The sequence below is a fragment of the Bemisia tabaci genome, chromosome 5 (genome assembly GCF_918797505.1).
Source record: "Bemisia tabaci chromosome 5, PGI_BMITA_v3".
Taxonomy (NCBI): Eukaryota; Metazoa; Arthropoda; class Insecta; order Hemiptera; family Aleyrodidae; genus Bemisia; species Bemisia tabaci.
Genome location: NC_092797.1, coordinates 56,253,073 through 56,270,312, shown reverse-complemented (window position 1 = coordinate 56,270,312; position 17,240 = coordinate 56,253,073). Strand labels below are relative to the sequence as shown.

Genomic DNA, 17,240 nt, shown 5'->3' with positions numbered 1-17,240 from the left:
CGCTGTGAGTTAATCTAAATAAATTGGACTCATCGATTGTCGTTTCCCGAACGAAGAAACGTAACTTCCAATTAGGTTCCAAGGTAACTTAACTTCGGTCTAGGGTTGTACAATCAACTCAAAAAATTCATATGTTTACAAGATCGCACGTGTGCGATTTTTGTCCAAAATTTTTCTGATTTTTGTATGAGATCTGAGGAAAAATCAGTAAAATTTTCAGTTGAAAATACCCTAGATTCCCCTAGTAGAAATGCAATTTGCGAAGAGAAGTTTGGCAATACTGAAATGTAGTCACGTTTTTCCGTGGAGGAAACACTCCTGTAAGGAAGGACCGTCTCCTATCGATAGTCGCAAAAATCATAAAGATCGGCCCGAGGGATCTTCAGATAGGACGAACTGTGACCAAAAATGAAAATTTACAGTGTTCAAATGGGATCACTCACACTTTATCACATCATATAAAGCTGCCTTAGTCATATTTACAAAATTTAAATATGGCTGGCTTATCTAAGAACTATCATCTGTAAAAAGCCGCAAAAATCATGGAAATCAGCCCAGTAGAACGGTAGAACAAACTCTGACAAAAAGAACAGTTCAGAGTGTCGTAGAGTTTATAGTAATGATTACCTATGATGCTCGCATTACACGAGTAGGCCCTGGTAAAAATTGGCAGTAGAATGTGTGTTCCAAAATACCATAGACCCAAAGCCGGCTGTAAGATTTCCAATAGCTTCTGTAGCCGGTTGTACAATTTCTTATAGCCTTTTATAGCCGATGGTGACTAAGCAACAGCCGGACGATAAAGTTTATGCTAAACGTTACTAAATACGGATACTAGGACTCGGTTAGTTTTTGGACTACCGCTCTCTTTTTGTGCCGTAGTATCTTGATTTATTTTGCGAGGAAAGCTCCGTACTTTTGAAGGATGCCTGTCATTCTTGATATGTTGGAGCGCCTTCAATTTCTTATAATACTGTGCAATACCTCTGGTGTGAAATAGTTGCTTCAGACGCCGTGTCACGCTGCCGCGCGGCGGGCGGGCAGAGAGCGCGAAACGCGCATTGGCGCCTACAAACCTAACAGGGATACTTCACGCATTGCGCAATGCGTGAAGTATCCCTGTTAGGTTTGTAGGCGCCAGTGCGTCGCCGCTCCGCTTTGTGTTAGGCTCTAATATTTAATCGCGCGGAGTCAGCGTTTTTCAACTCGTGATTTTGAAATGTTTGCACACTCTGTATGGACTATTCTCATTTTAATTGATGAAAAAAAAAATATGTTTTAAAGGAAAATATGATTTGTGTTTTGTAAATGTTAAGGTAGTTCCATATCAAACTTAATGATTTCAAAAACCCACGGATTTCCACTCAATTTCTTATAGCCTTTTATAACCAATGGCCATAAAGTGTAAAGCCCGGCGATAGGAACTATAGCCCGACTGTTACTTTTTTATAGCTTCGTATAGCCCGGCTATATGATTTGCTCCGCTTTCTGCAGCCAGCAATATGATTTTCAATAGCCTTCTTTAGTCGGCTATAAGAACTTCTACGGTATTTTGAAACGCAGCTCCTATCGCCAATTTTTACCAGGGGGGATATAATTAATTTACCGACGGCAAGAAGATTTACAGATCTTTTCGCTCAGGTAACATTCAACCATACTCCATTATGAATCGTAACAGATTATAATGATGACGTAAGAAATTCTTGGTGGCCGTCCTCAGGGGAAAAAAATCTTAGCCCACAAGGGAAACATTTCCAGTTGAGTGATTTCTGAAAATCGTTTTTTGATATTTTGACAGGAACCTCCATTTCTAGCTCATTTTTAAAACAGCATATTTGCCATTTGTTTAGCCGTGTCGATGGGTACTTTTTTGGATGTACCAGAAATAGTGACTCCTTATTTCAAAATGTAATCTAGTTAATGGCGAAACGGTGTTCTGTGAACCGTTGAGTGGTTATCGCGACGACCGATTCCGGGTCATCGATGACCCGAATTTGCAGCGCTGGCCAATGAGAGGGCCGCAAAAAGTCACCGTTTACCCATTTCGATCGTGTGAAACCGGCATGCCTCAAAGTGTCCGCGCCGTGGATTCGTCGGGAGCTCTTTAATTGACCGACGCCGAAAAAAAGACGTATACCATCGGAGCATCTCATTGTATTTACGCCCTTTTTAAAGTAATCCGTTCAATTTTCTCTTCTCTACCTCCGGCGTCCATCCGTATGACGGATGAATTCATTAAACGGGAGATCACGACACGACGCGGAGATGAATGGGATTCCCGGCTGTCCCGGGTGCATGGAATAATAATTCCATCCCGTGTGATTAGAACGCCTTTAAACGCCGCATCGCGTCGCCGCCGCTGTCGGCTGTCGCGAAGGTGGCGCGGCGCGCGGCGACTCCGACAAGCGTGCTTCGTGTAATCCTCGCGACATGACAGCTGGTAGCCTTAGCTATTGTCGCCTATGCACGGTTTTCAGAGTAGGCAGTAAAATAGTAATTACTAGAGTAACTTTACAGGCAGAGTATGACCACTGGAGGTTTCACTCGTGATTGGCTCAGTAATCTTTATGCCGAAATCACACGCTGAATTTGGCAGCTGAATATGGAAGTAAACAGTCATCGTTCAATAGCTAAAATTTTGCAAATTCAAGTTATTTTCATCCAGACATGTAGCAAATCTATTCGAATAGTTCAGACAAATCCAACTTTATCCGATCGTCGCTGAATAACGTTGCTGAATTTTGCGCGTGTCGCGCAAAATTCAGCAACCAGCCCAGCCAGGTATTGGGCCGATGACTTTCACATTCAAGCCACATTCAGCTCCCTCATTCAGCTCCCTTGTTCAGCGTGTGATTGCGGCATTAAGCTTTACGGAACTATAAGGATAAAAAAAAAATTGTGGACGTCACTTGCAGACCATTCCGCGAAAGTGGAGATAATGAGGTTTCATTTGCCTGCTTTACCATGAAATTTACACAAATCCTAAAGGTAGGCGTATTTACTCAGTTACTGGGTAAAAAAATAATTCCGAAAAACTGGCAACTGCATAGGTCATATTGAACATTTGTAAATCCATCTCGTAGCTTGTAGCATTTATAATCCAACTGAGGAGCTTTGAAGTCAGTTAATAACAGTCTCGTATCCATTTGTCTCACCTGGATAATCGTAGCTATTGTATTTTAACTTCAAGCCATGAGTTACCAAGAAACTATTTTTCAGCTTTGTTTGAAAAATTTTGTTGGAATTTTTGATGGATATGATATTATATAGTGTGGAGGCTGTAGAGTATGTCCAAAGTTGAAGGCTGTACGAAATTCTAATCCACGTTTTCCTTTCTTTCAAATCGTAAAAATCCTAAGTTACTTATAAAATTAACTATGCGTGGGTAGGCTATTGTTAATGGAACTACTGGATATCGAATTGCATTGTTTTTAGTGTACTCGAAAAAGAAAGCCACGCACATTGGAACTCTTTGCATGGAAAACATACGCGGAGAACACGACGACTGGTGATTGGTGCGACCTGTTGAAAAAATATACTCTGCTCAGTATTTCTCATCGAGATCACGATTGATTTTAGACAACACAAGCACGGAGCAATGACCACATTTTCGGATCAAAATGTAACCTTACAGTTTTATTGACTTAAAAATTCATCAAAGTATCACTTGTGTCCGAGAGATAATGGGCGTTGAGGGGACGATTGTGCACGATATCATGACCAAGCAATTGGTATGGTATGGGCATGTGCAGAGAATGGCTGATACCAGGTTGCCGAAGAAGGTGTTGGAGTGGGTCCCCCCAGGTAGGCGACGGAGAGGGCGTCCAGCCAAACGGTGGGTAGAGGGCATCCATGGAGAGATGGAGAGATGCCACCTTCCGGAGGATCTCTACCATGACAGATTCCTGTGGAGAATAGGCGTCGCAGAGCGCCCTAGCGCGCCGTAAAAGCGGCTCATACATACATACATCACTTGTAACATATTATTTGGGCTACCGGGGAGTGATTACCATTAAAAATTCAAACAGCACCGATTTAAATTCTTGCCTCAATACGGAAAAAATCGTCCCCCTTAAAAACTTGCCTCCTCAGACCAACGTTACCTTCTCAGAGGGTGGACACATTCATTCTCATGTAGAGAATTCTCATCGCTAAAATTTCATTTTTAATAATTAGTAGGTTATTTTTCTCTTATTCAGGGGCAAAAATACTTCATTTGTTAAAAAGAATAATATAATTTGACGTCTTTTCCAGATCCTTAAAGGTCTTGAAGGGACCATAACGCAGTCTAGCCGCCTTGATGCAACATATTGATACCGGATCTCTACCATGCTAAGCAAGGAAAGCCACTGTATGAGTCCTCAGACGTTGCCATATTTCCTTCGATCAAATACGGATTTAGTTAGTAAATTTTGAATATTATTCTTCACATTTTGCAGACGATTTTGTTCGCAATCGAATCTAAAATATCTGAGAATTTTAAGGAAAACTAAGCATAAATTTCCGATAAAAGACACATTTTTCCCGGGAAAATTGGTCAACTCTCGAAATGTTCATACGGCTTTTTTACTTAGCACGGAAGTTCTGGAGCAGTGACCGGAGACTTCTCATGAAAGGCTGGAGTGAGGGGGGGGGGGGGGGGTGTTTCAGCGCGGGCGCGACCGAGGCAAGTGAAGTGCCCACGCCTTGTCATATTGGTTGAAACGGCATTAGTTTCATAACGAATGGAGATCGATAAAATTATGACACGAGGAGGAGATCCAGTTCTGCACAGGTGCCAACGTGCTACACGCTCACCAGACTGTTTTAAAAAAGTTGAAGAAAAAGCTATGACTGTGCCATGTGTCGAACAAATGGTGTGAACCTTTATGTAGTATGAAAATGGCGGGCTAGGTTCAGCCCTATATACTGAAGGTCAATGAGATTTTTCTTTCTCCCTGCCTCTTCCTCCCCCGTTTTTAGTTTGTCTGTAAGTTCTCCATATAGGGTTAATCATAATCAAAAGGCACTTATTTCCTTCATGCAGAATTAAATTCCAACATTTCGGAGAATGAAGAGGAAACTACTTGTTTTATGCTGTTTTTCATGTTTGTTCGTTTAAGTACCTAAATGAAACCGCAAAAATATAACTATAGATCTGATCTTTATATGGGTAAGCAAATCTTAGTTTCTGAGAAGATTTCTCACCCTTAGACATAGACACCCTCTAAAGGCCAGGACTAATACAGGGTGCGAATTTCAACATCTTTATATTATGTTTCTAAGTCAAAATTTCACGTAGAGCACGATTTTTGCGACAGAAATTACTGGAATGAGCTGTAACTGGACTGCGTCAAGCAAAAAGGAACAAAGGCACATCAGCTATTGCCAAATTTAACTGGGCACTTTAATTTTTTAACATGAAAACGGATGTGCGGATTTTTGTGCAAATTTCAGTGAATTTTCTGCACGATACGAAGCGAATTTCTTAAAATTTTCAAAGTATTCCGCACACAGGTCTTCTTGTAAAAAATTAAATTGCCCAGTTAAATTTGGCAATAGCTGATGTGGCTTGGTTCCTTTCTGCTAAACGCGGTCCAACTAAGATATTGACGTTTGTATTGAGCGTTGATTTTGAAAATTTGAATTTCCCGCTTACGAACAAAATTTGAGTCTGCGCAAACCAAAATCGCGCACTACAACGGTTATCCGACAGACTTCTCCAAATGCAGTGTTCCTTCCCCACCCTGTGTTCATCAAAGTGTGAATAACGTCCAAAAGGTGAGCCAAAGCGCCGAGATCGGGGTTTTCATATTTCCAAACTGGTGGTTTATGGTTCATTTTTATTACCCGGAAGTTTGAATTGATGCATCGAAAAACGCTAACATATTTGTTAGGAGTTAATTTCAGCAATTTCCGTTATACAAATCGTATTCTACGAGGAATGTTGATGAATTACAATTATCATAATGCTACACTGAAAAAGAGACTCTGGCCGTGGAAACCGTGCTTACGGGCTATGTATATGTACTGTCCGCGTTCCGGGCTCAGAGGCCGAAAGTTTCGGTCGTAGCACCTGGATCAATCGAAGCTGCGGCTCCGGCACCCGAAATTTTCGGCCTCTGAGCCCGGAAGGCGGACAGTGTGTCTATATAGCCCGTATATAGATCCATTGCACCCAAAAATCAACGTCAATGACCTCAAGATTTTTCATGTACATCTGGAGACTTTAACGCAGAAGTAGAAAAAACAACTAAACACGCTCCACCGTTAGATTCACCAAAGTCGGCCATGCACGTATAATGTTGAGATTAAGTGATGTTACCTTTAGGTGGGGTTTTTCATTTTTCAAAGGAAGAAAAGACTTTTGAAGCAAAAAACTCACCTGAAACAGAAAAAATAAAAGGCCGATGAGAATACAGCAAGAGCGAAAATTTCATGAAAACCTCACGATGTAGAGTATGTTTGATTGTTTTCCTTCGACTCAGCCAGCATGCCTTTCAATTTAATTTTCTTCTGTCTATCTCTGAGTATGCACGCGATTTCACTTTACATGTGGACGTATTTATGCCAAATGGAACTATGTGCAGAGGGAAAGATGGGGTGTGCTCGTTAGTGCTCGGGCCATAAGAATGAATGGGACTTTAAAAGCGCCAGTGACGTCAGCGGCTGCGGCAGCTACGAGGAGGCACGACGGGGGAATGGGTGGCGGGACTCTTTAACTCATGAGCCCTGTACACAAAGCTCTAGATACATGCCCACGGCTCACGAGTTAGCGCTCAATTCCTTTTGATTTAACGTAGAATCCCGCTTTTACATTTTCTCAAAAGGAACTATATCCACTTTTACATTGTTTCTTATCCAGCTTCCACAAGCACACCCCTTCTTTCCACTTCCAAATAGTTCCTTTTAGCATAAATACGGCCATGTGGAGATTTTACAACATTGAAAGAGTCTATCCTTAAGTTTTCGATACCTTTTTTTCTGTGGCGATGTCGCAAAATTGTTTATTAATGACGTCAGCGACGCCAAAAGCCGCTCGGACTCGCGTCGGCCCGAGATCCAGATCTTTATCCGGCCGAAGGAAGCCGTGGGCAGACGTTTGCTCATTTTGGTAAACACGACCACGCGTCCATTAAGCGAAAAAAAAAAATGAATCTACCGCAGTTCTGCCGTGCTAAGGAAGAATGCCGCATGAGCCTCCAGGCGTCGCCATATCTCCTCCAATGAAAAACGAGTTTACTGGGAAAATAGTGAATATTTTTCTTCAAAATTTTTGGACAGTTATGTTCGTTAGTTAATCTAAAATATCTAAAAATTTCAAGGAAAAATATACAAAACTTTCTTCAAAAATGCATATTTTATCCGGTGAAATGTGGCAATTCTCGAATATTCATACAGCGTTCTTCTTAGCAAGGCAGAGTTCGCATACGCCACAGTTCTTTCTTGCCCCCCCCCCCTCCTCCTCTTTCTTAGTTGCCGGTATAAATGGTTTTACGATTTGCTAACATATGGGTAATAATCATGATGAACTTGTGAAGGTGTTCTCGCTCCAAGCGGCATTCGCCTTTTTTCACGCTCGAAAAATGCTCTTGGTGGTTGTGACCGGAGTTTCTCAATGGAAGCTAAACTTCAAGATGCAGTCAACACATCCTCGTCTCCCGGAAGAGGGAACGTAATTCCATTCCACGGTTGCAAAATTGACTCAAACAATTTCATTTTTACAAGAATGTGTCCGAGTAAATTTAATCCGAAATTCTGATCATTTCATGAGATCAGAGGAAAAATCCGTAAAATTTTTAGTCAGGGATGCCCAAGACTCTTCTGATAAAAATGCAATACGTGCATATTTGAAACGTCGTTACGTTCTTTCGTTCGGGAAACAAAGACGTGGTTCATGAATTAGGATGCTGAGTTTTATGCTCACGGCGTGCGAAAGCTGTACGAATTTGGACGTATTTTTTATGAAACAGAATTATGTGCAGAGGAAGTGATGGAGGTATGCTCGTTGGTGCTTGAGCCATAAGAATGAATGGGAAATACAAAGCGCCAGTGACGTCAGCGGTAGCGACAAGAGAAACGACGATCGGGAAGGCGATCTTTAACTCATGAGCCCTGTCCACAAGGCTCTAGATACATGCCCACGGCTCATACACTGTGCACATAGTTCCGTTTGACAGAACATGAAATCCCGCATCTCCAATTCAGCAAACGGAACTGTGAGCCAACTAAAAGCGGCACCCATGAGCCGTGGGCATGTATCTGGAGCCTTGTGGACAGGGCTCATGAGTAAAAGACCGCCCCGATTGTCGTGTCTCTCGTCGTTGCCGCTGACGTCACGGGCGCTTTATATTTCCCATTCATTCTTATGGCCCGAGCACGAACGAGCATACCTCATCATTCCCTCTGCACATAGTTCTCTGTGATAGAAATACGTCCAATTGATGAACGCGTTTCGGTAGTTTTACCATGGATATGTCTGTCATGTTGGTCAGCGTTCTGATCTTGTTGCGGGCACCGGGGCCAGACTTGAGTCCTGACAGGGTCTTGGGTGGAAGGAGGCGTATCCTCGGCAAGAAGGAGGCGGGAAGCAGGGTTAATAGCATCATCCTGGCTCCTTTAATGTAAGGGTGTATCTCTATTTCCACGCGGGCCCCGGAAAGCATGGAGTTATACAGACAACAGAGCTCACGTGAAAATCGAGATCTGCCCTTGCTCCAGAGGAACGAGGAAATGGGAAGAAGCCACCGCGGTCGGTCGACACGCTGCAGATCGGCTACGGCCAACTCTCGGTCCAGATGAAGTTGTACGATGGTTGTTGAAGGTGAAACCGCGCTGCAAGAAGGAACAGGGTTGCCGTTTCCAGGGACATCGCATCTTTCTTGCCCCACGCCGTGGGAAATTTTATGGCCGCGTCCGGACTCCGAAAACCCACGAGAGACCCTCTTTTTGGTCCATTATTTTCTAACATAGTTCATAACAACCAACATTTCCTTTTACTTTTACTTAAATCACGTTTTTTGACGACCCACAATTTGTTTTTGTATTTTCAGGAGTATCATATCTCTCTCAATTTTTGGGATTATAGGGTCAAACTGCGCCAAATTCGTCCAGAATATCTTTCTCCACAAAATTGCAAAATGCCAAGGCGAATTCGGACTGCATTTTGCAATTTGGAGCTATAAATTCTGGCTCATCTGAAAAAACACTTATGTGCATAGTAAAACTAATGGCACATACGTTGTTTTTAAACCGGGCCGGAATTTATAGTTCCTAATTGCAGAATGTGGTCCATTTGTTCCCGGCGGATAAGGTCTTTCTCACCGGTGAGCGTTTTCCCCAGCGGTTACACCGAAATGACCCGGTAATAGCATTAAGAATAACTTGATATAGGTTTCGGCGTTGTAGATGTGAATAAGCCAAAATGAAGGAACTCGGTATGAGATTTTGTTTGTGCGGGGGCCACCCACGCGGCGTGGCCCGGGAGCAGTGCGTGTCTGGGACGCGCGCGCGTTGAACTAGGTCAAGAGCTTGGGGGAATCCTAGGCGCCGGGGGACCGGGGGGCACGTGACACGGGCCCGCGCATTCGTACGCTGTCATTACTTCCCATTCGTGACCGTCCAACCCCCCCCCCCCCCTCCACCCGCTCCAGTTCCCCGCCTTTTTTTCTGATTTTCGTCGCTCACTGAGGATCGTGTTTCCGGCCGGACTTCGAGAGCTTTCTTCCACCGAGATTTATCCTCGCCCAGTGTGTTATTGGGGATATTTTCGAAAAAATCCATCAATCCAATCAATTCGATTTTCTTCGAGGATCCGATTCCATCCGTTTAAATCGTGCCCCCCCCCCCCAAAAAAAAAAAAAAAAAAAAAAAAAAAAAATTCCGGGAAACCGATTTAAAAAATCGGACATTACGAAGGCTCAAGCACTACATTTGAAAAAAAAAGTCGAATGAAAATTTGTGGGTCCAAAAATCGGTTCACGTGCCGATTTACTACATGCAGGTGGCAATTAAAATCAGAATTTTAAAAATTTTGAGTCAGAGCAATAGTTCAGCATGGTTCCAATATTTTGACTGTATTTTTAGCCATTAACAGTTTCAGAATTCTATTCTTAGGGGTCTCATTTTTGTAGATGCTGAAGGCACAATATTAATCCGATTCCAGTGTGGGTCCATCTTACGAGAAAACATGCCCGTCAATGATATGGGATGAGCCCAATGTTATTTACAATGGACCACTGGACAAGGTACGAATTTCAGCATTCTGATACATGTTTCGTAACCGAAATTTCACGTAAAACACGATGCGCACAGCGAAAATTACCGAAATTAACTCCTTACGACGATATTTAATGATTCTCGATGCGTGAATTCAAACCACCTGCTCATGAAAATTCAATGCTCTACGTGATTCACATCGCGCGCTAAACGTTATCATAACAGTCTCTGCGATTTGACTCGGCTATAGCAAATTGCTTAAAGTTTGAAAAATACATGGCGGAAAATGAACATTGCTCGGTTGAGAAGCTCCCTGAAACCGCTGTAGTGCGCGATTTGACTCTAGTAGAGCTTTGAGTTTCTTGTGAGCGGGCAGTTCAAAATCCTCGTAACCAATGTGAAATAAAAACGTTAATATCTTCGTTAGGAGTTGCTTTCAGTAATTTTCGTTGTGTGAATTATGTTCTACGTGAAATTCTGGTTGAGAAACATGTATCAGATTACTTAAATTCGTACCTTGTCTAGTGGTCTATTAATTGAGGTACTTGTACCGTGTACCACAATAATTCATCGGAAATGTCTATATCATCCAACAACCCCGTACTCTTTTTTCCCGTGTACCCCCGCCAAATTCATTAATGAAAATTTCATCCTCCTTTTTTGCAGTAAAGGTAATTTTCAGAGGCTACTCCAGAGGGGTGAAACAAATCACATGGAGAAGTTTGCTTTAACAATGATGCTTCGTTCATGCAACCTGTAAAATAAGAAAAGAAATTTACAACGCCCATAACTGAAATACGCCTTGGTAAAAATTGGCAGTAGAATCTGTGTTCCAAAATACCATAGACCTACAGCCGGCTGTAAGATTTTCAATAGCTTCTATAGCCGGCTACACAATTTCTTATAGCCTTTTATAGCCGACGGCGATTAAGCAACAGCCAGGCGATAAAGTGTATGCTAAACGTTACTAATTACGGATGCTAGGACTTGGTGAGTTTTTGGAATACTGCTCTCTTTTTGGGCCGCAGTATCTTGATTTATTTTGCGAGGAAAGCTCCGTACTTTTGATGGATGCCTGCCATTACTAATATATTAGAGCGCCTTCAGTTTCGTATGATACTGTGCAATACCTCTGGTGTGAAATAGTTGCTTCAAGCGCCGTGGCATGCGGGCAGCCAGTGCGAAACACGCATTGGCGCCTACAAACCTAACAGGGATACTTCACGCGTTGCGCAATGCGAGAAGTATCCCTGTTAGGTTTGTAGGCGCCAGTGCGCCACCGCTCCGCTTTGTGTTAGGCTCGAATATTTAATCTGGCGGAGTCAGCGTTATTCAACTCATGATTTTGAAATGTCTGCACATCCTGTATGGATTATTCTCATTTTAATTGATGAAAAAAAATATGTATTAAAGGAAAATATAATGTGTGTTTTGTAAATATTAAGGTGGTTCCGTATCAAACTTAATGATTTCCAAAGCACACGAATTTCTACACAATTTCTTATAGCCTTTTATAATCGATGGCGAAAAAGCATCAGCCAGGCGATAGGAACTATAGCCCGACTGCATAATTTTTTATCGCTTCGTATAGCCCGGCCGTATGCTTTTCTCCGCATTCTACAGCCAGCTATATGATTTTCTGTAGCCTTCTTTAGCCGACTATAAGAATTCCTATGGTATTTTGAAACGCAGCTCTTATCGCCAATTTTTACCAGGGCGCAGCAGTTTAGTATACTATATCTATACTGCCCTGCTTCTTAACTAATTTACATCAAGCTTGAAATCGGTGTGATTTTCATTCGTTAAAAAAGGAGTCACGCATCCCCATATTGGTCGATAGTAAATCTGAAAGAAAATCTTAGCAGCATTCCACAGTTGTGCAGATTTTTAACATCCCGGGATGTTAGCTCGGTATTTTTTTTTTTTTTTTTTTTTTTTTTTTTTGACCATGTAGTCATTTGAATTGTTCTTGAAAACCACATCGGAATAGTCTCAGATTTTCATGAAATCAATATCCTTCACCCGCTCAGAAGATTTAAATCGCACGCTAGGATTAATTAGCGCGGCTTTTGAGCAGACACCACGACCTAATCTCACGTACTCTCAATTTTCAGTCTCGCGAAGTCTTTGGGAACTTTCTCCACGAACTTTCGATCTCGTCCGAATTGAATTGTCTCAAGTTGGCATTAGCTATAATGCGCAATGAAGTTTTTTCACCTAGCATATGTTAGTATCGCCACTTTTAAAAATTAAAATGTACCAAGTGAATTTGTATTGCTTTGAATATGCTGATTAACAGAAGGACATATTTGCCGATTAAAAGGTCGTAAGGATCAAAAATCCTAACTTCAAATTACTTAAGCACGTCTTCGTTGATGCTCTCCAACTCAGTTGTTGTGTCAATGGGAAGACCAGACTCTGCATCACCTTTCCGACTGAATATTTGTTGACAAAAAAGGTCGTCACCTTCGCTCGAGTTTTTTTTTTTTTACGTTTGATGGTAGTCTCTTTCAGTCGTGAAGGTACATCCTCCTCAAGTACATGCCACAATTGCAATTCTTGGGAGCTCCTTTTGCCTACCCAAATGATAGAAGGCGATTCTATTACCCGCAATAAATTGGGTTACTAACCCAAATGTTGCGGTACTGCCACAATTAATTGGCAATGTCCATATCATCCAACAATTTGAGGTAGTACCACAATTATCTTGGGGATTAACCAGTTTGACTTTGTTGCCATGTGGACATTTTGAAACGATAATAGAGGTGTATGTCTCCGTAGTTTAACCATCTATATACATTTTTTTGCCGTGCAGGCCCTGATACTATATCCAAACTGAGCTCAGAAGAGGTAAAGAATTCGCCATTCTTCGCAGAAAGCATATGAGAGTGTTCAATCAATTACAAAGCATGACAGAAATGTAGACTCCTAAAAATAAAAGGAGTGGAAGCCCCCTCCCCGCCTTCCCCCTCCAAACAAAAATAACAGTTTATTATGCTTGAATCAAAATCACGCATGCGTCGCGTTAACTCATTATGCAAAAAAACTGAGTTCGAAAATTAACACTTTGACGATTAACAAGCGTTTGCTAAGTTTATGTGTTAATCGTGTTAATCGGAAGAATCATGGATGATGTCATTTTTTGGCCCAAATTGATGCTAATTCCAAGTTCAAGAACAGACTGCTCAAATCGAGTCAAGCATATTTTGTCTCCAAACACAGCTACGAATAAAATCCCCGCCCTTAAACACGTTCGTCCCTGCCGGCGCAAACTTAATTTATTCGCGCTCGCTTTCTGCAAAACATCCCCTCCCCTCCCCTTCTGTCCCTAAGCTATTTCAGGGGGATAAATTGAATAAGTGGATTAATCTGCGAGAGTGTATTGTTGATAGAGCCTCGGCGGCCGCTGTGCGACCAGTCCATCACGGACTCGCCGCCGCTGGTCAACTGCTAATTGGCCAACGGTGACGTCATTTCCCACGTTGGGTTCATCGAACGAGCGAGCCATGCCTGCCTGTCCAGTGTCCACTATCCGCGGTGCGCGTTGCTGTTTTTTCATAGAATTATAGGATATCCCCATTAGAAGCATTGTGAGTAAATGCGATTTTTAGGTGAGGGATGACGGCCCTGCTTGGAAGGGGCCATGCCGCCACTGGGAATTCTTCCAACATTGCTGCCAATCTTTACTAGATTTTTTGGTAGTTATGTACGGATAATTTTACTAATTTCCTATTGGACACTATTTCTTCATTATATATCGACGGTGAAACTACCAAACCACGTATCTCGTTTGCGGTGTTTAAAAATCTACGCTCGCATTTTATTTTTTTGAAGTAGACCAAATCAATATCATTCCTTGAAATTTTTACAGAATTTTCTCCGCACGAAGAGGAAAAATCACAGAAATTTTCAAGACTGGACGTTGAGTAGTTTTTCATTTAAAAAATAAAGTATGACAGGAAGTCTGCGACGTCGCAAACCGAGATACGTGGTTTGGTAGTTTCACCGTCGATATATGACTAATAAGGTGCATAGAAAGTCGATTCTCGTGTATTATTACGATGTCAAGCTATTGGTGATGGGGCTGGGACCGGGAGGAGCCCTTGGAAAAGGATTTTTTTACGTAGGTTTCTACTTCTTCGAAAAATTTGATGTGATCTGGGAAGAGGAACATTTTATGATTGTGAAAACATTTTTATGGCATAACCCTTAAGGAGAGGACTTCGGCGATTTATACTTCCTCATTAAGGCTAAGAGTTGACCAAATTAAGGCGTGTTGAAAATTTTAAAATAAATGCTTCTATTTAGGATAAAATGAACGCAGGATTTCCACAAATACAAGAGAGCAAATTCCATTTTTCGAAAACACTACCAGTTGTTTGATGGGCCACTTTTAAATTTACATGTTGACCTCTTTTTTTTTTGTAGAGTGTCAAAAACTCTAGACTCGATTTTCACTCCAGTTGAAGTCAGTAGAATGCAAAGAATTAACGTCAGTATATTCTAATTTCAGAATTTGGGTCCTCGATTTGAACCTTATTACATGATAATGAACTGATGAAAATCGTGCTTTTGGCAAAGAGTTAATCTCATTATTAGTGATCCAGTGCTTTTACGTTTTATCAACGTCAGTTACCGTTCAGTTTGATGATCGATGCCAACTATAAACTTAGAATAGGTAAGTTACAAGCCTCCTCAAACGGAAAAAATATCCCTCAACTTTTACAGGGTGCATAACGCGACGATCCCCGATTTCTTTAGGTTAACGCTCCATTTTGTCTACACGTATAAAAATCAGGAGTAATTTCTACTATTATTTTTTGACAATTGTAACTCTTTGAAACGCTGTGAACAGCAAGTTGAGAAAGGGGCGATGATGAAGTTCTCTTAGTTGTGACAATGTGACGACTAGCAAAATTGCATTACTACAAGGAAGCTTTTTTCCGTCAGATCTGAACTTTCATTCCTAGGGAAATAAGTCTTGGGTTCGAATCCCGCAGTTGCGGCGTTACATTTTAATGGAACTGACGAGTAGATTTGCAGAAACAGATTCTACTTGGCAGTGTGATGCCAAATTTTTAGGGATTATGTAATCCCTGAAAATTTGAAAAGCCTGGAGCACGGATGTGCCGATTCCCAAGTACCATTCAAATACTTCTGTAAATGGCTATTGATTCCTAACCTAATAGATAAAAGGAATGGAAGCCAAATAAATTGCAAAAGAAAAGAAAAACTTTCATTCGACCGAACGACACACCTAAAAAGTATGGTCCTGAAGTAATACACACAATTTTTCTGATTGAATTCCAAGTAATTTTGAGACTATTTCTTTTCCATGGATTCCGCACTAAATTGCCTTCCAAAAAATAGAGAATCCTCAAAAGACAACACTGCGCAAGTCCTGTCCACTTGTTATTGTACGTGTGCTGAGTACGACGCTAAGGTATGCACAATCGGTGGTGCCAACTTTCATTGAAAAATCAGCTTTATCGTAGGCGCTCTAGCGGAAAAACAAAGCATTTTTATCGAAGTTTCAAAGCTATGTGCGCGATCGTCATAAAAGTTGCGCCGTTATACCTATTAACCGGTAAATGTTTAATTACCTCACGTGCCTTAAGCGGAAGAGGTTTTTCTATTTTATGACATTTCACCTTATCTTTTTTATTTCCCTTTGCGAAGGTTGCTGGAGTTATCTGTATCTCTACATGGAAAAATGGAGGACGTGACACAATGCTCAAGGCTGAGCAAGGTCATCAAACGCATCCTATGATTGAAGGACCCAAAAATCCGGATCTCCTCCAGATCCGGAAACTGTTTAACGTTCCGGCGATTGGAGGGGTTGCAAATTATCTAGCTAGTTTAGATTGGAGTAATTTTATTTTCAAGACGTCGCTCTTGTATCCTCCCTATTTTATTTTTTAATTAAAGTTTACTTTTGGTAGTCAGCCGTCAGATTCGCCCCAGCATAACTAATGACCAAAAATTTGAGACATTGATTTTGCAAGCCTAACCAAATTTTAAACAACTCTCCTAGTGAAGAGTTTAGTCATCATTTCGTTGGCAATACTGCGAAACCACGTTTCCTCGATGCGTCGTTTCAAAATTTCCGCTCCTAATTTATTTTTCGAGGAGAAACAAGCCAACTCAATGGCTTGTTTACACGGAAGGTTCTGCTGATAAGGTAGAAAGATCAAGGAAGTTTTTAATAAATTACGCTGACTAGTTTTCCAAAATTAAAGTATGACGGGTAGTCTGCTGTGTCGCAAACGGATATACGTGATTTCACACTTTAGCCGTCGATCTGACAAATTTTATCCTGAGCAAGTTACTCAGCAATCATCATTGGGCGAAGATAGCGGTTATCTACAAACCTATAACTTTTGCCTCATACAATTTCACTGCTGAGGTACTTATAGTCTCTATATGGAATACATTGTCTCTGGTATAGATTTTTTTTTTTTTTGACAGAATACGCTTTTTCCCTGGATTTTGTACCCCCCTTCCCCTGCTTGTAACGCTTTTGTGACGTGGGTCCCTATCCATTAGCACGTAAAAACGAAATGGAGTAACGCTCTTCTCAACCGCCATTCTCAGGCCGTAAAGCGTTACGTAACTTAGGGAAAGTCCCATTGTTGTAAAGTAACTTACAGAAAAGAAAAGCGCTAAAAACTTACCCTTGGTTGTATTGGGCTTCAGATAGTGCGACCAGCAGAACGAGAAGTCCTGCCACCGGCAAAAACCCCTGCAAAAAAGGAATGGCAAGTTTATTTAGCTGCTCGAAAGAAAATGTCTATAAAATGCAAAACAAATGAAATAGATCGCGATGATCAGTCGAAATCTTGCAGCTGAATGCTGAAGAAGTCATGAAAAATCCATTTGCTATGCCATGAAAGGACAATAGTGCATCCCTTCTCTATCATCGTGGATAATCGAGATTTCGCTCTAATTTCAAGAGTTGAGTGTGGGCAAATTGTGGGACTTGATTTCGGCTCTATGGCCACAACCAGACTCTTGTCATCCACTCTGTTAACAATTTTTGAATG

The 17,240-nt window shown here is 41.5% G+C and overlaps 1 protein-coding gene across 2 annotated transcripts in view; it reads right to left on the bottom strand.

Annotated features, from left to right (window-relative positions):
- The window catches only part of LOC109030895 (CD109 antigen), a 121,023-nt gene that overhangs the window by 50,702 nt on the left and 53,081 nt on the right, over window positions 1-17,240 (bottom strand). For both annotated transcript variants that reach the window (XM_019042097.2, XM_019042099.2), the window contains exon 2: window positions 16,872-16,939. In XM_019042097.2, the coding sequence (XP_018897642.2) occupies window positions 16,872-16,939 (68 nt within the window). The remainder of the gene's footprint in view (window positions 1-16,871; window positions 16,940-17,240) is intronic.